The sequence below is a fragment of the Clavelina lepadiformis genome, chromosome 1, assembly GCF_947623445.1.
Source record: "Clavelina lepadiformis chromosome 1, kaClaLepa1.1, whole genome shotgun sequence".
Taxonomy (NCBI): domain Eukaryota; kingdom Metazoa; phylum Chordata; class Ascidiacea; order Aplousobranchia; family Clavelinidae; genus Clavelina; species Clavelina lepadiformis.
The window spans coordinates 18387808-18409678 of record NC_135240.1 but is presented as its reverse complement, the minus strand read 5'-3'; the positions used below and the strand labels follow the sequence as shown (position 1 = coordinate 18409678).

The window sequence follows — 21871 nt, the reverse complement described above, 5'->3', positions numbered from 1 at the left end:
TTTCGTGTGTAGCGTCTGGTACTGTCGACCAGGGTACACTTTCGGGCGTTACAACCCGTTCCCTTGGTATCGCGCCTTTGTGAAATTTACATACATAGGAGAGACCAAAATACAGTGAATCACAAATGTTTATTTTCGTCTTTCTTCAGTTGCTGGTTTTCGTAGAAAATCCACTTCGGCCTAAATTCTTTTTGGCTTTATGGAACGGTCTTTAACGATTTTGTATATTTAGATATTTTACTTTAAAAGTGAACAAAAAATTAATTCTTGGTGGACCGGTGTCGTGCCAAATTTGTTCTGGACATTGTGACGTAAAAATGTTGCATGACTCAGCGCGAATTTTCCGATAAAAACCTTGTATTCCTGGTAAGTTTGTAAGTATGGTTTTCTTGTTTGTAACCTTGTAAGTTTTCACTAAACCCGAGGGAAATTTCCAGGATTTTCGAGCGGCAAGCCTAGTCTAAGTTATGCCAAAGACCTACTTCGCAATACCCGGAACAAATTTGACATGACACCGGCACCGAAACAGTGAATATAGTACGAGTGCACATTGAATAAAGACTAGAGTTTATGTATTTGATGTCACTATTTTCTGAAAATCAGGCGTAGGCTACCTTTACATACATGCAGTCTTGCGAATACGAAATCAACTGTTTATAAATTTAGGGATGTTTTTGTTGAGACATTTGAGTAGGTCTAAGTAATAAATGGCTTCATTTATAAGAAACGAAGCACAATGCGTTGTATTAATTATATCTACGGCAAAATTAATTAACAAAACCAAATCAACACAAGACAGTTAGCGAAATTCAGAAAATGGACAAAAGAAAAGTTTAGAAAAAATATATCCATTTCAAATCTGCTTAACGTATCAATTGTTTGTATGACGATAAAAAGCCGTCATTGATTCACAGCGTACTATTGGCAGCTTGGGAACTAAAAAGCTGAAAGAAATGTATTTGAAACATATTTTGTTTTTCAGGTTTAACTAATATATTTATCCACACTTATAACTGTAATTTCTTGTAAGCGCAGTCTTGAGTAACCAGGAAAATGCACCAAGAAATAATCAAAAATGTTTTCCCACTTTCATTTACTTTTTCCTACCAGACGTCACGTCTGGAACCACTTTTGTTTGCAACAGTGGCGTTTAGTTGCTGTCGATTTTGATCAATTTTTGAAAATAATCTGGCAATGATACAATAAAATCTTTGCCCTCGGCAAAGATTGCAGGCTACTTGCAATTTCCACGAACTGCTAACTTCAAACTTGAAGAACCAAGATTGATTTACAAAAAGTTCCATTTTCAATGTGCCTTTCGACAGTACCGAATACAGTTACCTTTTTATTCCAGTGGCCAGTACCGAAAATTGCGATAAGGTATATATTTATTAAGGCGTAATAACGTACGCTAATTGAGGTTATGTTTAAAAGTATTTGGGTTAGACTTAAAAAAAATGTGAAAAGATAGCTTCAAATGAAAGGTACATACAAATAATGAACTACCTGACAAGAACCCTCCGAAATAAGAAAGAAAACAACGACGATATTCTTCAATGGTGGGACGAACTCAAATCTGAAATTAGAAAACACACCACTAAGTACTGCATATATCAAAAGAAAAAGAAAACAGCTGAAAAACGCAGACGAATTTTGCAATTACATCAAATTAACGGCAACATAAACCCTTCTGACCAGGCTGTCTATCAACTCTTAAACCAAACAAAGGGAAGACTTAGAGCCATCCAACATAATGAAGCACAAGGAAAACGCATAAGAGCCCGCTTGGAAAAAATAGAGAAAGACGAACGACACTCCAAATCCTTTTTTGAAATAGAAAAACGAAGAAGTGCCAATACACAAACCAACGAACTAGAATCAGGTAAGAATACTCAAGCATACAAAGCACTTCTACACTAACATATGGGGAATACCAACAAACACCAGCAGAGCCACAATTGATGCACTCTTAAACGGCCTACCAATTGTACTAGCCTTCTCAGAGAAAGACAGCCTCTCCACTTACTTTCTCTCCCAAACTGAAATAAAAAATGCTATTTTAAGTGGCAAGCTCGAAAAATCACCTGGAAATGATGGCTTATCCTGGGAATTCTACAGAATCTTCTGGAATGAGCTAAAACACGACCTCAACAAATTCTTCAATATTTTAATTAGACAATCCATGACCAAAACCAAGAAAAATGCGGTTATCAAACTCATCCCCAAAAAAGGCGATCGCAATAAACTGGAAAACTGGAGGACTAATTGCACTTTTAAAAATCGACTACAAAATACTTGGAAAGATCATGTGCCAAAGATTACTCCACTATCTGGAACAGCGAGTCTCTAGCACCCAGAAATGTGGCTTTTCCAACAGACAAATGTCTGAAATTCATCAAAATATAATGGCCGTACTTCAATACGCAAACCTAAAACACTTACCTTTCGCCATGATTACAATTGATTTCCGCAAAGCTTTCGATCCTGTTAACCACACTTTCATCCTCTCGATACTCCAATATCTTTAAATCTCGGAGAAAATAATTGACATGGTGAATATCGTTTATAACGATATTAATTCACAAATCTTGGTCAACAGAGCACTCACAGACCCTATTAAGATCGAGAGGGGGATAAAACAAGGATGCCCTTTCACAATGGCGCTCTTTGCTGCCACAATGGAACCGCTGGCGAAACTCTTCTCCATTAAATTATCAAAGAAACCGGAATAAAAGTCGGAAAGTCACACACAACACTTCAACAATATGCAGACCACCAAACATTCATCGTAAATTCACAGGAATCCGCGCGTGCAAATACTACATCTTTTTAACAATATCTCTGGTCTAAATTTTATTCCAATGAGCCAATCCTCAAACAGTCGTCAAAATGTCGTGCCTCAACAGGAAATCAAAATCCTTGGAATCACTTTTCTTCGGGAAATCGCCACTAAAAACACCAAAAACTGGCACGTAATATATTGCCAAATAATAGCATCACGAACAAAGAAGAATCAGTATTTTCGGACGACTATCTATAATTAACACCCTGATTTTACCAAAAATTCTCTTTTTGGTAGGAATCAAAATTTTTCTGGATACCAAATATATTCCAGCTGATCGGACAAAAATTCTTGAAGAAACCGAAAGAAGACGGCGGACTACTTTTTCCCGACATCGAACTCAAATGCAGAGCTGCCCAGTTAGAACAAATACGATCCATAGCCAGAATAGAACACCGAACTTTGGCACTACTGGGCAACTTACAATCTTTTTTTTTTAAACAATAAAAATCAACTAAGTTTATAAGATGTTCTCAAACTCAGAATCCCATTGAAAACAACCATCGCTGCAATGGAACCAAAGAACAATGATTACTGACTTTGAAAAAATCTCTACAACAGAAAATAATTTTGACTAGGAAAAAGCAAAATTCAAACATATATACTTGGTTCTATTAAACCAGGGGCGGGCAACTTCTTCGGTCGGCGGGCCTGATATGAGAAAATGAAGTACTTGGCGGGCCGGATTGCTGAATAGATTGGAACGCAGCTTTGTCTTATTAATGTTCATGGTCGAAAATGTTTGCTCATAAATGTATGTAGACCCGAACAGAACAAGTAGATTCATGGCCATCTTTCTCAGGTTGGCAAACTTGGACTTATTCAGTGACGCAATATAGGGATTGTGGCAGAATGTGGCCGCAAGCCACATTATCATGTAAGACCGGAAACTGTCAGCGGGCCGCTCAAAATCCCGTCGCGGGCCGGATCCGGCCCGCGGGCCGTATGTTGCCCACCCCTGTATTAAACTCTCGGCTAAACTCTAAATCTGTTTCTCAGACTGAAAATCCAATATCTATTATGCAGGGATTGGAGGGCATCAGTTATTTTAGAGCTAAAGAAGAAAACATAAGTTATACAATATTACAATAACATAGAAAAAGAACATTTATACAGAATTGCATATCATGGATATAACTGGGGCGATACTTTAAAAATACGAAACATCTACCATTTTAAAGAAGAAAAGAGGACAACAAAATTTTTTGATACCCGCCAAGGCAGTGTACAACACTTGTTATTGACTTGCAAAGTTACTGGCGTTATATGGAAACATATAGAAGAATTTAATTTACAAATTACTGGAAAACCCTTCAAGCGGGCAGAAATGAGCTTAATGTACAACACTTTTGAAGTTTCTACAAAGAACCAAATAACAATTAAGGGATTTTCGGGAAAAGCGGATGAGCCACCAATCTATGAAGGAGAAAGAAATCAAAGCAAAAAGAGACGGAGAAAATCTTTGAGTGAAGACACTCCTCTCCTTCAATACACCTGCTCTAGGCAAATCTCCCGTTTTAGCGCATTACCTTTTTTCTTTCGCTGCATACTGTATGATGCATATCTTTATGCTTTTGTGTTATTTCCTTTTTAGCAAAGCAATGATGACTTACCAGCAATTTTAACTCTAACTTACTATTAAAATAAACTCCAAGTTTACGCTTAATTCAAATAAATCTAAATTAAGTCTGGTTCGGAGGTGCGGTTAGATGGGCTTGCCCGAAACGACCTCCGATATAGTCTGAGAGAAAAAGAAAAATATCTTAAAATGTAGGGAAAGGTTTGGAACATGCAAGAAAATATAGGAAATCGTGTTACATTAGATCTTGCAACGGATAAAATTGTTTTGAACAAGGAAGAAAACGTAGGAAATCAAGTAAACGTGTCAACTAGGTTATTATAATGTAGGAAGTCGTTTTGAACTAGCATGGAAACGTGAAAAACTGAGTAAACATTTCAACTAGGATTTTAAAACTCAGGAAAAGATTTGGAATATGCAAGAAAACGTAAAAAATCGTGTCACATAGGATCTTGCAATGTTGAAAATTGTTTTGAACTTGCAAGAAAACGTGTCAGCTAAAATCTTAAAACGTAAAAAGTGGTTTTGAATATGCAAGGAAACGTAGGAAGTATGCAATTTTTCACATTTTATTGACTTGTTTCCTCGTCTGATCAAAATAATTTTCTACGGTTTAACGATCTGGGTGGCATGTTTTCTTGCCATTTCAAAACAATTTCCTGCATCACAAAAACCTGGCTTACGTGTTTCCTCGCAAGTCCAAAACGATCTCGTACGTTTTAAAATCCCACCCGACATGTTCCCTTGATTTACTACGTCTTGTGCTCACCATTATTGTGTGGGGATCATGATAGAATTGGCAATTAGTTATATAAATTGGCATTTTGCATAAGTTTTTGCATTTTCTCCAGTTAGATAAAATTGAATATTTAGACAGCTGTGTTACACTTGGTAAATTCTGTTATTCAAACAAATTGTATTTCTAACTGACATATTGGACGCAGATATAAGCATTTCAAGTAGCATTGTTTTCACGGCGTAAAGTTTGAAGTGTACTTGATGAAACGTTTAGATGACGTAGAATGTATGCGATACGTGGTTTTAGGGTAGCAGTGTAATAATAACATGGCGTTAGCTGATTGGCTGACGTGTATGATATAAAAGGTTAAGCTTGGTTCAAATCGTTATGCTCGGGCTGGCTAGGCTCTGCGAGGGCTTGTCCCTTCAGGACTTGCTAGTACTTCTCACAGTTTTTAGTTTTGGATCTGTTTTACGTTTTGGCTTATTCAGTATTGAATTCAAGTGATAGTTCTATTCAAATGTGGAATGGTGATTAATTGGTTACGATGTGACAACTTATTCGGACAATATAACAATTTGACCTTATGAAGTTGGTGTTGATTTAAGAAGCAATATAGAGACAGTAAACGCATCGGAGTCAAAGATAAATTATCTCGGAGTCAAACAGTAAGACTTGGTTTAGGCCAGTCCTAAAACTAATCCACCACCACCCATTTCCCATAATTGGATTTCCTATATTTACTGACAGTAGGTTTGGAGATATTTCCTACTTCAGTATCTATTTCCTAAAATTAGTGTTCCATCGTCAAATTTTGAATTTTTTAAAATGCCTATATTGGCAAATGTTAACCTACATTGCCTACAGTCTGCACATCGTTTTGTTACGACTCCTGCCAACATAAACGAATGATGATGGTCTGTGTGTGTCTTTATTTAATATTGAATTCCATTTATGACATCAATTTTCGCAAATTTCACGGATCCCAGTGTGAAAACCTCTGGTTTAACGCACGTTAAGGCAAAAAAGAACTGCGATCGCCAAGCCAGAATAAATAGGAATCAAAATTGATATGGCGATAATAATATAATGCGTGTCCAAAACTTTACATCTCTTATAAGTCTTAGTAAATTAGAAATGCAATAAACACTACCAATGTCACGGTTAAATCACACATCCTCATCCAAGTTAACTGAATTCGCCATCACACTTAAACATGATATCTTTTTTTACGATCTGGATCGAGAGTAGCGGCGATAAGCACGGTTAGGAGAACGAGAGCATGATCTTTTGGGTGAAAAAGATGGCCTTCGACGAGGTCCTGCACTATGTGAGCGAGATCGTGATCTTGAGCGAGATCTATCTGGCGAAGAACTTCTTCTTTCCATCTTCACTGTTATGCGGGCAGTTTCACCCTATGAAAGAAAAAAGTACCTAATTTACTAAGCATTCTTTTTGCCAAGAAAAACCTATATACTGTATAAGTATTATGGCTAACTATCCGTGTAAAAAATCTCCTGCTACAAACTCTGTAAAACATAAACAGGGCGGCCTTCTAACCAAGGGTGCGTTATGGGGAGAAAATAATCTTTGAAATAAGGCCAAAAGCACCGTGTTACCCAACCTGTAACACCTCCAAAAGCTGTTCTGAACCATAGCTGTGATAATCCATCTCTGTCCTTAACTTATGTGCTTCGTGACTTTAACGTTAGTATGTTACTACGCTTTATGTATACAATGTTTGTTGAAAATTTTTGAATGACATTAAAAACTACAGTGGTATAAACATAGACCGTTGTTAAGATGCTGAAAAATAGGAGTAATTATTACATATAGAGGAATTGAGTCAGAGTTGAAGGATTTTTAAACTGACACTACAGCCCAGAGGAAAAGAAGAATACAACCCTACTTGTCTTCATCACATAAGCCAGTCATATTTTCAGCAGCCACTGCGTTGTGGATGAGGTGGAATGGTAGAACAATCAAATATACATGGTATGTGACTTGCTCCTCAGCATCACCTTTACAAACCGTAGAGTTTTCCACTCCTCTTTTGTAAAGAGTAGAGCAAAAACACTTGACGTTGGTTCGCTGGAAGTGGAGCTGGAGGTAGACCGAAACCAATATGTACAGTGGAAATTCGGTGGGGATAAGGTGGCGTGATGGCATCAGAAATAAAATTGTGAAGTTTGGCAAGGCTTGCCTGTCACTGTCACTTACCGAAGCCCTTAGTTCTCAGCTTGTTCTAACAGTTGTAGGGAAACCAGTACAAATGTGTGTCTTGATTTTAGCTGTCAAGCTTGCGTGTTTGCTGAAGCAAAAAGCTTTGAGTGGAGCACATGGAATGGCACCGTTACTCGACAGGCTAGAGAGAGTGTGGCTCTATCGCAGCAAAGCCAAGCAGGTTGGATGCCGGCAAGAGTAGGAAGTTTGTCTAGTGGAATGCAGTCATTTACAATTCGCTTCCATGGGTATGTTGAATTCTAGATAGTGAAAGAACACGTAATTGCTCCCACACTTGGAACTATTGCACTCAATGATGCAATTTTGAATTTTGCAACAACGTACCTGGCTGAGAAGCAAGAAATTGTCTAGAAACTTATAACAATTTGCGGTTAGCACTCACTGAACTCGTGCTGAACATTAAAACATTAAGCAAAGATTAGCAGAGCCAAGGTAGCCATTGGTTTTTACTTTGTGTATTAGAAATAAAATTTTAGGATGGTTTGCGTCGTCAAGGTTCGGCAATTGTCTTTGATAGGTTAAGGGGCCTCGACTTGAAAAATGTTGAAATCTTGTCTGGGCCTTGAGCCTTAACAGGTTTTGCTTAATGAAGGACAGCGGAAAAAACTCTAGAGATGCTTTCGCAGCAAGTGTTTCTAATCTACACAGTTCAGACATTTCATTTTCCACAAGTCTAGTTGACTTGTGGTCTCTCTTATCGTGAAACCTGTTTTCCACAAGTTGGGAGGCAATGGCATTGGGCGAGAGGGGCACAAATGAGGGGAGTGAGCTGACCCACAAGTGATGTTTTTTAGATACTTCATGGGCGGTAATTCTGAATACACCTCACAAAGATTTACATGCTAGGAAGTGATGCTTTTACTCCAATATTTTTTATGGGCTATTTTGAAATTTTTCTCGAAAGGAATTTGCGTGTTAGTGGCTCATAACAGAAAGGACCTAATGACATTTTTATCTGAAGCTGCTAACATCAGCTTGTTAAGGGGGCAATACTGGACTAATGCTAACTGCTAATGTAAAGTTAAAGCAGAAATTCCCCCGCACAAGGAGTTTGATGGTTGACTGATGTTTTGTTACACCTTCAACTAAAGATTCCAACTCTTCATCACACCATTTGTAACAAGTTTCCTGAAGACAAAAACTTTCACTAGACATAACTTACTCTGCTGCATATAATAATTTCCATAAAATATGCACCAAGTAATTATCCGTGTTTTCTTAACTAGTGGACTAGTCAAAAACAATGCCACAGCGTTGGCAATGATATAATAACAACAGCAATGTAAAAATTGGAGTCAAAGTATCAATGAAAATTTGTCTAAACAATAGTCCTACACTTAAAATAAATGCTGCTTCTTTCTGCAATTTTACTGTCTTCTGACACATTCTGTCATTTTGCGTCAAACACATATGAGTTGTATTGGAATAGCAACTTTCGTTACAAACTAACCTCACGTTAACTCACTTGTAGGATCGAAGCGCTATGTGTTCACAAGCTATATATGCAAGAAAAAGTTTGGAATGCAGCACCATGCAAAACCTGGAACAACCTAATTTTCTATCTGGAGATCAATTTCTCCCTAAGCTAAATGTTGAATTGCCTGAATAAGTAAAAATTTTAGAGCCAGAATTGTCTAGCTAGCAAAAAGTGCAATGTCTACATTGTGTGCACTAAAATAATCTTCATCCTAAGCTATTGATCTTCCTGGTTCTGACACAAATCTCATTGGTAGAGTTTAAACAACCAGACAAAATTTGTATCATCTGATTCCAACGTGGTGTTGTATGCATAGGTAGAGCCAGAGCAACCCAAGTTACCAACACAACATACAGATGGATGTATGTATGTATCACTAACCAAAATATGTAACAGAATCAGGTTGAAAAGGGTTTAAACAAACAAAATCATGGCTATTGGTGCAATATTGCGTTCATTGATAATTACATCCGAGGACCGAGATCAAAGCATAGACTAATTTGTAAAAGCTACCAGCCTACCGACATATAGTTGACTCACCTCATGAGATTTAAACCTTGTCTGATCCAAGTGCCTCACTGCAAATTTCATATCGTCGTGATTCATAAATTCCACCACACCACTTCCGTCACGATATACATCAGCATAACATACATCGCCTGCTTCTCTCATATGATCCTTCAAATCCTGCCAACTTCCACTTGATGGTAAACCTGCATGTACGAGAACTACCATATTTATTTGTGAATAGATTAAATACGCAAGTGTCACACCCCAAAAATATGGTTGAAAACGGTACAAATTTTTGAACAGAGACACCACAAATTTATCTATTAGCCTTCAAAATCATTGTTTTCTTCACTGTCACCCAAGTCACACTCTTTGGTATAAGTCAAACTTCAACCTTTTTGGAAAATGTTTGGTACAAGCAAAAGAAATGCGACCTATACATGTAGCAGTATAAGTACAGTACTTCCGATACAATCGAATTTGAAAAAGACATCTTTAACCACTTTAAACATTGGGCTTTTTTCTTGTAAAAGGGAGTGTACAAAATGATATGGAATGGTAAGGAAATCTTCATCTTTATATTGAGGAAATATTCTAGTTTAACTGCACTTCACATGCTGTTTTTTGGGTCTTGAACCTTAAATAGTGCATAGTTAGTAAGCTAACAATAATTGCGCTTTTTATTGAAAAGACCAAGTGATTCTTAGTATAGCACACTCCAATTCCTGCTTTCTGTGTTAAAATACCTTAAGTATAAGAGTCTAAGACAACATGCAAATCTACAAGCTTTAATAATAGAAGTAGACTAATTCCAGTAAATTCTCTGCAAAGTTGCTGGAAGGTCTGACAGCATTTCTGCAGAAGGTTTCAATGCAATCATGAATGCCTACACTAATGGACAATGACAGTTAATTTTGAAAATTTGATTTCAGAAATGGTAACCTGCGTTCTCTCTCAAGATTTTTAGGACTGCAGATGTGCCCAACTCAACTTTTCAAAAATCTGCCCAATCTCCATTATAAATGACTTATGCCTTAAATTAGCTTTTTTCTTATAGAAAATTGACAAAACTCAGCTTTTTGCAACAGTTAAGAAATTAATGTTTATGCCTTCTATCTATCATGTTTAATCAAAATGTTTTTTGCATTTCAGTCAAAATATCCACATAAATCTATTATGACTACTTGAAGTCTGTGAATGTTCTATCATGTGTGAGTATAACTAAGCAATTAAATCACTTGGGAGTAATAAGGATACCAGAATTTGACTACAAAGCATTTCTTGTGGGTAGGTAGTTGAGATCATGTAGTTTATGTCTTGGATCAATTTCTACTTTTCACTTAAATAAGAATTAAATTTTCCAGTTTTATGAAGTGTCTTTGTCTTTAGCCCCACTGGATCAATTAGGTTCAAGCATGACAGTATCACAAATAGTGCAGTATAGCATGAGTGCAAGTGTACAAAAGATAGCATTAGTGCAAGTTTACGTTAGACACCCAAAAATAGAAAACTAATGGAAATTTGTTGAAAAATTCTTTTAAAACTTCTTACCTTCCACAACTACTCTGTATTCAGTACGTTTAGACGGAGGACCAGGCTTTCCTCGAACGTAATTATTTGATGTGCGCCCAGCGGAAGCACGTGGCCTTTCAACTTTCAATCTAAGTCCCTCAAACTTGTAATCGTTTCGTCCTCTCACCGCATCATCGGCATCTCTATGCAATTAACAGAAATCAGTATTCAATAAAGTATCACACACCTATCCCATAAAGAAACAACCACCAGTAACAATATGGGGACTGGAAATTTAGGTGATTTTTGCCATTTGGTATTACCCATTAGCTGCCGTATAGCTGATGATTGTCAAATCATAAATCATAATTGCAGACGAAAATATTGTGTTCTTAAAAACTGAGAAGGAAATTGTATTAAGCTAAATGTAGAAATAAAAATTCCAACATTAAAATGATTTGTAAACGAGTGATACGATACCTGTGAGTTGATACGTTATAGATTACCAAAAATTTGCCTGGAAATCTTTATTACATGTGTGTTTTCAGTTAAAAGCTAAAGATTTCTTATTCACTAAAAAAAGTTTTTGCCACTAAGCAGCCAGTTGCTGGATAAATTTTCCCAGCCATTAACCATAATGGCATAAACACATTGCTTGGTTGTTTACAATTTAACAGATTATTGTATTGCAATCAATAGTATCAAAGCAGATTCATTTTTTACCCATTTCTGTTTATTTTAAGTCTTAAGTAACTGAGAATGACCACTATTTTTATGTTCATAGTTTACAGAAATATGACAAACATATCTGGATCATCAACTACCGCTACAATCATATTAAATCCTAATGTTCCACTAAATCCAACACTCCACATTCTTCCATTTTCAGTGATCATTCTGATAATATCCCAATAGATACTGATATCCCGCTAAATTTCACCACTAAATATCCTCCATTCCATTCCATTTGACTTTAGAACAAAATATATACCAAAGAGTAAAGTTCGATTATTATAACAAATACTATTAGAATAGCATATGACTGAAGTTTACAAAAACCAGTATAACTACTAAATCATATCTGCCATTTACCACATTTAAACTTTCGTGAACTGCATAAGCATCTAGGTAAATATATTGTGGTCAAGGAACAGAAACAAATACATGAAAATAACATTGCATATCATATACACTATAGTAACAATGTAATATATTATATTATCGTTGCATATGCTCATCGCAGGCCACAACAAACAACAGTTAAAATGTTAGTCCCACACTGAATAAAAAAAATTGTATCAATTAACTAAAAGTTACAACCTCAAATATCTGCCTTGATCCTTATCGCCAGTGAACATGTTGCTACGAATAGAAATAATTTTGAAGTGACTTAAAAATTATTGGCACGATTGCAGTTGATAAAAACAGTACGGTAAGTTTTAGCATTGCTGTGGACTCTTGGAAAAAAAATTTAGACCATGTCTCACAAATTTCATCTGAGTTATTCATAAGTGCATCTTGAAAAGAAAATGCAGCTAAGTTACTCGGAATATTTTTGAATGTTTCAAATCACTCTTAACTCCATTTATGGTGAAGCCAAAGGCAGTGTTTTGCGTTTTAGGAAGTGAAGCCTGCTGCCCAAGCAACCAATTTAGAGCAATGGCAGCATAATTTGCTTTCCTACGGGATTTTTCACAAATAAAACAATCAATAAAACATATAATGCTTTACCTGATGTATAATTAGTCACAGAATGTCGGCTTGGGAAGGCGACAATGCTCCTCATGCCAGTTAGCAATATATTTACGAACAGATTTTTAGGTTTAACCAAACAAAGCTAACTTACATGATAAAACTAGAATGACAATGAATGCTTGAGATGAAAAACGGAATGAGGTTGCTCTAATTTAATAAGAACAAACAAGCGATGGATCATTTAATGCTGATTTGCTAATTTTGGAAGAATATATTCAAGTTTATGTTTGTAGCATCATAACCTATTAACTGTTTATATACAGTACACTGATGCAACATTTAGTTATAAAACATGCAATAAAAAGTGCATTGGACATTTTGTCTCAGTTCAGTTCATTCATGGCATGTCAATTCATCAGAGACTGGAGCAAAGCAAACAGTCAGCATGGAATACAAAGAATATAAATTGCACACAATTCTTAAACTTTTCAAATGGCTGTAAGAATTCAGTGTCTATAAGAAATGATCACCATTTTTGAGACATGGGAATAAAAAAACACCAAACAAAGAAATAATTTGGTTGAAATTTAACGAAATTCACCAGTAAATTTTAACTTTTGTTACAATTGATGTCCTGTTTTTTAAAGTCAGAATGTTATGCATCAAAAAATTGGATATGGCTGGTTTTGTGGCAGACCCCAGTAAGACATTGGGTCAGCCATGAATACCCAACAGAAAAATACCACATGTGTATGATAATAAAGGCTATATCAGGCAGTAACAAAACGTAATAGTATAAAATACGATTAAATTTTGTAAATCTAATAAAAATTGGCAACCGAAAATTTGCCAAACTTAACAGAGTAGTTTGAGAGTATAAAAGTGGTCTCCTTTAAATATATCAATCTTTTAATAATTTTCAAATTACCTGCAGTCTTCAAAGTCAATAAAAGCATAGGGTGTTCCTCGTCTATTTTTTAAATCGATATTGCGAATGGCTCCATATTTGTAGAATAAATCATCCAAGTCCCTTTCCCTTACATCTGGGGGCAAATTGCCCACATAAATTCGACAATCAGTGGAACCAGCTCGACTCATTATTGTAATCTAAGATAGGACTGTATAGCAAACTTTTCTAAACAAGATTATGCATTGTGATAAATTGATAATGATAAATAACCTATACACTAATTTACAATAAAATGCATACCAGAGCCACTATTCAGATATTTTTCTGGACAATTTGTCTAAAAGGCAGTATATAATGACGTATATATGTACAATTCCTCTTTCAAGACAAAAAATGTTAGGCCAAGAAAAGAGCGGTTGCAAATACACCAGACCTAAAGTCTGGTTAACAAATTGCTAAAACGCTATGAAATAAACAATGATTCACAGACAATATAATTAAAGTTTTTTTCGCACAAAGTGTCTCAACTGGTTTTGCCATTTCACCCAGACTGCAGAATATGCCACTTTTCGACAAGATCTCCGATGTGCAAAGACAATCGCCCCGATGAGCAGCAATGATACGTTGCGTGCAAAATGGTGTACTGGTGAACAGTGGACTAAATAAAATTTTTGGTGCTCACAGCTTAAGATTTTACAATAAATTCACAATTTCTATATACAACTAACTTCAATTGTATTTATAAACGTGGTTTAATCAGTTTAAGTTAGGACCACAAACATTATCTGTATGTTAGGCTAAAAAGCTAAGACTATTAAGAATCAGATTCTGCTTTGTTCAATGCTCTTTAATCTTATCTAGCCGTGAGTTTTTAATTTTCTATTATATAATCCACAAAATTGGTGTTTTTATGTGGAGTTACTGTCTTTATTTTGTATTTTGAGAAGAGAAAATTCTTAACTTCATTACATTACAGTTTTATTTGTATAAATTTCTATGCATTCTAAATCCTATATTATATTAACAGAACGTCAAAACTTGGTCAAAAGATACAATCACCGCAAATACTTATGGCTGATGAATTTAGAGAAGTAAAATTTGTAACTGTTTCGTTGCGTAACAGCATCATAATGGAAATTTCATTAGCCTATAACAGTGTTAGGCAAACTGCGGCTCGCCGGCATGTTTTTTGTGGCTCTTCTAGTTGAATCGTAAAACTCCAAAAAAATTGTAAAGGCTACCAAGAGTACCGTTTATGAACGTTTCTCACTTTTTCTTTTCTTTATTTAGGCCAGCATTTCGTTTATGACGTAACTCTAGACATAGAACCCGAAGAGCTAGTTAACAGCAAGTCAACGCAATTTCATTGCTAAGACAGTGAGCTTTAGCTCATTTTAGTCTACTTAAATACACAGCAAAACGAAAACGATGACATCTAATGCTAGCAAAAAACGAAAATGTGAAGATGAAAACAGAGGTTTTAATCTAGAGTGGGAAGAAAACTATGCGTTTACTAGTCATAATTTTGTGGCTCTCTGGTACTTGTATTTTTTGCAAATGGCTCTTCCATTGAATACATTTGCCCATCCCTGGCCTATAACGTAACAAACTATTTATTAAGTCAATAAAATTATTAAAAATAATTCAGTGTCGTTTTCACTGGAATTGAAACTCTCTTAGCTGTAACTGCTTTTTAAGTGCGATAGTTTCATTGAAAAGATGTTGAAAAGTGTTTTTCATTTGTGTTAACTATATCTAGTTTTAAACGTAAAAGATTGTAAACTAATAAATATTCAATCACTCTTAATAAAATTTTTTGAGTTATCAAAGTGCTAGTTGGCAGGTTAGGCAGTTCAGTTGAAGAAATTAAAAAAGAAATTAGTTTTAGAACGTCACATGAACCTGGAGCAAACCCAATACAGTGGCCTAGGCCTTGCATATTTTGGATGAAAGTTCTGAATGGTATCCTGTTTTTTTTAGTGCATTTAACCTTGCCAACAACGGATAAATTCTCCAGTCCTTCTGAGATTCAGCACAACAATTAAAAATGTAGAAAAGCTCCTATAAAACGGATCCATTAAGTTGGTAAAAAATGTTTGTTGGCAGTTAAAAAACAAAACATAGTTGAAATGTAGTACAATTGCTTTCAGAGATGTTTTTTCTTATTCACAGAATGCAAGTGACAATGTCCTCCATTAATTTCCAACTTAGTGGCTACTAGTTTTTCGTTATATAAATTATGTGCCTGGCGCAGAGCTAGCAATTATTGCAATTCCCTCTCGCACAGCATTAGTTCAAGCAAATACTGTTTTTTCAAACAGCCTTCAGTTTCAGTCTTATCAAATTTTCATTGTTTATCATCATCCAGCATGGGCGCCGAACTTGGGCGGATTTTTCCGCCCTGGATTTTTCTAACAAATAATAGCGATTTTACGTTCAAAAGGATATGCAGTCAAATCCGGTTAATTGCATTCTCGATAATCGCATAATTCGTTTTATCGCATAAAGGGCGCAAGTCCCAAACCATAGTCTATCATTTGTAAAGATAATACTTCGGTTTATCGCATAACGGTTTATTGCATAATCCGCTTAATTGAATAAAACTCAAGGTGATTTATTCGATTATTCAAAAGTTTTTAAAAGATAAAATTAAAAACAACGCGCACTGGGAGCGCACACGCAATGCGTAAGCTTTGTGACTTGTAGTGAGCTTTGTTACGAAACAATCAAACCAACGATGCTCAATTTAAGCATTAACACGTGGCTGTCAATACGCAGACATTAACATTCGCACTGTTTTAGTTTGATTTAAGCGTTGCGTTAAGATGATGCCGTAATATGTGAAGAAGAATTACGAAGCAAAAAAGTTAAAAAAGACGACAACAATAAAGAAAGCTCTGCTGACGCAATCACTGTGACAACACCAAAAAATAAAGAAGTTCTACATGTACTTCATACAATTCGCCAATCACTAAGGTTTGAAGGGGCAGACATGGCCACATTTGTTCATTTAAAAACACAAATGCAAGAAAGCATGTTTTCATCTTTTGCGTGCTTGCATGAATGGATGATGGCAATACAGTACACAATAAACGTTAGTGTTTTGCGTGTTGACGTCTTTACATGTGACCAACTTCGCCCGTCAAGTAAGAAATATAAGTGGAATTTGCACTTTTGCATAAACGCATAAAAAGGCTTGGCAAATTGACTACGCAATTACAGTAACCGAATTCGACTGTATATATATGCTTTCGTTGGAAGTGTTTTCCCATTTCTGGTGTTACGTCTGTACAGACAAACATAATGACCAAAAATAACCTTGGGACGACGAATGCGAAGAGTTTAAAGAGAATAGCGAGTGCAAAACTAGAAGAGGTGGGGAAAATCACAGACGAGATACTTTGCTGCAGGGTTGAAAATTTTAACGTTCTTGATTATGTGTCAAATAGAAGTATATTCAGTAATCGTTGCTGCTAATTTTGTTAGATCTGTTTCGTTTTTTTGATGCGAATAAAAAAAAAAACGAACAATAAATAAATAATAGATAATGATTGAATAATGCGTATAAGAACTAAAAGTAGGACGTATGGTAGAACAAATAACATGCTCCCAGCGGTCCGTAGATATTTGGGAATTCCCCAAACATCTGAACCCATTAACTTTTCCGCCCTACATTTTGTAAACTTCGGCGCCTATGTCATCCAGTATTCGAGTGCATGTGGAACCGAGCAGTAATTGTGATCCAGATGGAAACTCAAATACTAGTCTTCTATATATGGTTTTGTTTGTAAAAACTTTTATGTTTGAACTGCTTTCTTAAACTGACGGCTATATAAACACTAGTACAGTATTCGCAATGGAAAAACAGATATTAGGTACCAATTCTTGTATTCAAGTTTGCAATGATTTTGTTATGTTACGTTTATTTTTCACTAGTCTAGGCTTTACGTATTTGTATACTCATACAAAATTATAAGTTATACCTTGCTATACTGGATTCTATGTCATAAAAGTTATATCATACGTTTGTTAAAATATAATTGGGTGACATCAATGATCATTGCGTTATCTACAGAAAAGCTACAATGCTCTATTTAAAAGACAAACAACACCGATCAACCGAAAAAGTGCTAGCTCTGAGAAGCGAGTGAACAATCAAATTGACCCCGGTGTATGCCTGCTGTGCAGTCGACAGCTCACTAGAGGTAACAGATTCTATAAAGAACGTCATTGGACGAGAAAAGACACAAACGAGAAGAATTACGAATCCTACATTGCTCCGAAAAATCCTATTGAGCTCGGGAATTACTCCGCGAAGATCAATTGCAAATACAAAAAACTGATTCTACTGCTGAGGACACAGCAGCTTGTGAAATTGAAAGCAACAAAAATTCTGTCAAAGATTTAGTTTAAGGGGTGGATGATCAAAGTTGCATATCCTAATCTATCGATTTGCCTCCAACCATACATACAGCTCTATCTCCTTCAACGTTTGCCAGAGATGGATTTGCTGCAATTGGGCAGTCAACAATGATAATTTTCTAACGTTGGAAGCACCACAAAGCTGTGATAGTAATGCTGCATTGTCAAGAAATGAAAACGGCATTAACAGAATATTGTTAAAAATTGACGAAAAGAATCTTTAGGACGGTCGGGCACAGGTCCATAATGAAAGAGCGAATTTAGAATATGTTGGTTCTGCAAGCATCCAAGCTGCTACAAACTTGGTAGGGATTGCAAATTGTACGCAAATACGCGTGGAAACCCTTGCTGATGGCTGTCGGATTACCTGTATTCCATGTGAAAAATAGAGTAGAACCAATTCTTTTATGAAGAGGTTAGTTTCGTTACATATGCTTAGAAGATGTTATATTATTCATCTACAAAAGTCTCTCATAAAAGAAAGATTATCTTCCATCGAACAGTAACGCAAAGTGTTTATTTTTGGTAATCTTACAAACAGATCAAGGAGCCAAGGGCTAACGTACGACGTTGTTCACACGGAAAATTTTATTTAACTTTATCTTTATTTACCTTCGATCAATTTAAGTTCAAGACGTTAAGATATTATAATTTCCATCCTCAGACTAAGCAAAGTCTTTACGCGACACTCGGCGATGATGATTGTTTAAGAAGATGATTTATCACTGTTTGCGCCCAGTTACCGAACTCATCTTCGTGCAAGTTCAGATAAACTCACAAATGTTTGATTTTTACATCGTAATGACACTTTTTATTTTGCATTACACTGTAAAAATACGATAATCGTTACGGTTTAGTTACGCCTATAGGATATGCGAAGTATACTGAAAACTTTTTAAAACTTGGCCCGTCCATTGTATAAATACAAAAGTAAAAGCGAATCGTAGTGGTTGCGCATCGTTTTACACAAACCAAGTTACCTGAATATTGTTCTCCTTGATTATTACAATATTTATACATACACATCCCTTATTATACAATTATTCACAAATCAATCAATCAATCAATGAATTAAAAATTTATTTCGCATTGCTCTTAACTCCAGTGTACTTCTTCAGTCTTGCACACAACAAGCTGCAATACTGTAAAAGCCTAAATGCTTCATAAAAATGCATCCGCAATAACCCGGAAAAAAGTAGTCTTGGAAGAAATCGTTATGCTCCGTTTTTGCATCAGTTGAAATTATTATAAAATTATAGTAAAAAAGTGAATTAAATTTTGCACAATATGGTGAAAAAAACTTTTCTCTAGCCCCAGGCAAACGTATTTAACATGAGCTTTAAATCCCGAAGAAAAAATGTGGCCGCAATACAGACCATAGACCCTACTTTGCAGTCTGGAATTTCACGTAAGATTTTTCAGAAAAAAAGACAAACGCAGTGCAAACATTTTAGCTGCTCTAATAAACACGAACATCAACACACACAATTTGGATGACATTCAATTGGTGATAAATAGCCTAATCGTCTTGCCTGAAACGCAAAATGTTTACTTCCAAAGAAAAATGTAAAGGAGCTCATATGCCAGGAATATATATATATATATTAGTTAAATTAAAAACAAAGCTCTCTTGTAAAAAACCAGGAGGGCGTTTTAGGTCAGTATACATATGGTACCAATTCTGCAACAGCATAATTATAGCTAGGGCATGGAAAGTTTTTACAATACAAAAATGTTATGCTATAAATAACAGCTTAGTCTTTTGTGGTGCTGGTGCATTTATTATTCAGTTAACCTGTACTCAAGCTATACTTTTCTAACCAGAATTGTTATGCATGCTGTTGTTGTTGTAACAAAATGCATTATAGCCTAGCACATACCGGTAGCCTATAGGCTATGCAAAAAATTTTTTTCCTTGCAAGATATATTTTTGGATTAGTACCGGTACAGGTAATATCAGAGCAAGTTCCAAGTAACAGAGCAACACTACGTAACATACGCCACTGACAATTAAATAAATTATTCTTTATTATATTTATAACGATTCCACATGATCTACAGTAGGGTTCCCAAACACCATGCAAGGTATAACCATTCTGACTTTTTCCAACCCGAATTTTTCGTTTGTAACGTGGCGTTTATAATATGTGGCGTCTACATAGAGTGGCGTACAAAAAATTACTTCAAACAAAGTTGGAAATGAAAGAAAGCGGCAAAATATGCATCAGTTGGTAAGAAAACATCTTAAATCAAAAACATACGGCTTATCTTGCTAGTTCATCCTTTAATTCCATATAAATGTTTCGCATAATATCTTCAATATGTTGCTAAATTAATAGCTAATTAAATACGATTCCGCATTAATAAAACAAAAAAAAATTTCCACACGCTTGTTCATGAATCACTCTAAAATAGAAAATTATTAAATTTGCTGAAGTTATTTTTCATTTAATATTCAAACTAATTAGCGACTTAACTTTGATCTTCACCGCTCACAAACGGTCGCTTGCATTGAAAAGGGCCAAACTTCGCATCAAATATAGCTGTTCAAAAAATCTCTTTCTGCAAAAAATATTCAAACAAGTTTTCACTACGCTTGTTTATCCACCCGGACCATTTTAATGGGCGGAAAGTAGACGAATGGGGTGCGAAGAAATGTAAAATATAAGAAATACCATCGGTAACCAAAATAAAAAATGCCGAACTTTGCAATTAAAACAAATTTTAGATAAACCTAACAGATACTCGAAAAGCACTTTACCTACCACCAGGGTGACAGGAAATGCAATAATTCGTCCCAAAGTTTCAATAGATTTTGTTGAGAAAATCGAAATCACTTAAGCTTAACTTTTTTCTCTTTCTGGTAAGTGATATAAAAGCTCCTCCAATTAGCGTTTCCAGGTGGCCTAATATTCGGACTAAAAATTCTCCCAGATACCTTGCTACCTACTCGTTGACTGAAGCCATTATGCCCTTTAGCGCCACCTTCACCTGAGACTAAAGCTAAAAAAGTAAAAATCACTTTGCGTGTTGACGGAAAACCAAAAAATTATTTTAGGCCTTGGAGGCAGTAGGCTATTCGTGAATGGAGATGCAGATTCTAGAAAAACTTTTCCCAAAGAAACAAATGTCTAATCTTATATTTGTATTTTTTTCCAAATTTTAGAGACCGGTTTTATTTTGTGATGAAGGTTTTCAATGGCACGTGCAGGACATGCTGTTGTCGATTGTTATTTCACATTCCAATACTGTGTGATGATTGCGTTGATCGTCATGAATTAAACCGCGTCTTGTCAATTTGACAATTATCAACTTGATGGAACCACAATAATTTTGTGAACCTAATACAAAGGCAAAACAAAAACACTCCGGCTGCTTAAATTTTTAACTCTTAGGCTATTCTAGAATAAGATTCGAACTTCTGCATCCAGAATAAACTAGTCTACATTATTTTAGGATAGTCAATTATTCTGCATTGTACATCTCTAGTCGTGACTGGAAATTATGGCAGATTTCAATGAAAAACTCGTGGGTGCAAAAATAAATTTTAAGTGATGGTGTGTAGCCTACAGTTCTTCGCTAATTTATTTTAAATTAGCGTTCAAACAACCAACTTTTTCTTTTTATTCCTATTACTAGCACATCGAAAAATCGGCGTACACTTTGGCAAGTATCGTGCCTACGTGTGTGATGCTTTCTACTGCTATCATAGAATACTGACAACTAAAGAAGGCTCACTTGCGTTTGTTTCTTTATGGCGTAAAATTCGTTACACGTGGTTGCAATTAATTCTTGCAGCTTCTTTGCATTCCATATAGTTACAGATGCATGCAGTTACAGAATACAGTCCCAATTGTGATAAACTATGATAATTGTTCATAAGTCGCGCACAAGTCCCCCCCCCCCCGGACTGCAGAGTATGGCAGTTTTTACAGAGATCT

General features: G+C 35.6%; 1 protein-coding gene across 1 annotated transcript; it reads right to left on the bottom strand.

Annotated features, from left to right (window-relative positions):
- Positions 1 to 6072: 6072 nt before the first annotated feature.
- Positions 6073 to 13765, bottom strand: LOC143446341 (serine/arginine-rich splicing factor 1-like). The gene is made up of 4 exons (XM_076945936.1): positions 13527 to 13765; positions 10943 to 11106; positions 9422 to 9594; positions 6073 to 6575 (listed from the first exon to the last, which is right to left on the bottom strand). The coding sequence occupies exons 1-4, from the start codon at positions 13694 to 13696 to the stop codon at positions 6390 to 6392; spliced, it is 693 nt and encodes a 230-aa protein (XP_076802051.1). The 5' UTR covers positions 13697 to 13765; the 3' UTR covers positions 6073 to 6389.
- Between the last annotated feature and the right edge of the window lie 8106 nt (positions 13766 to 21871).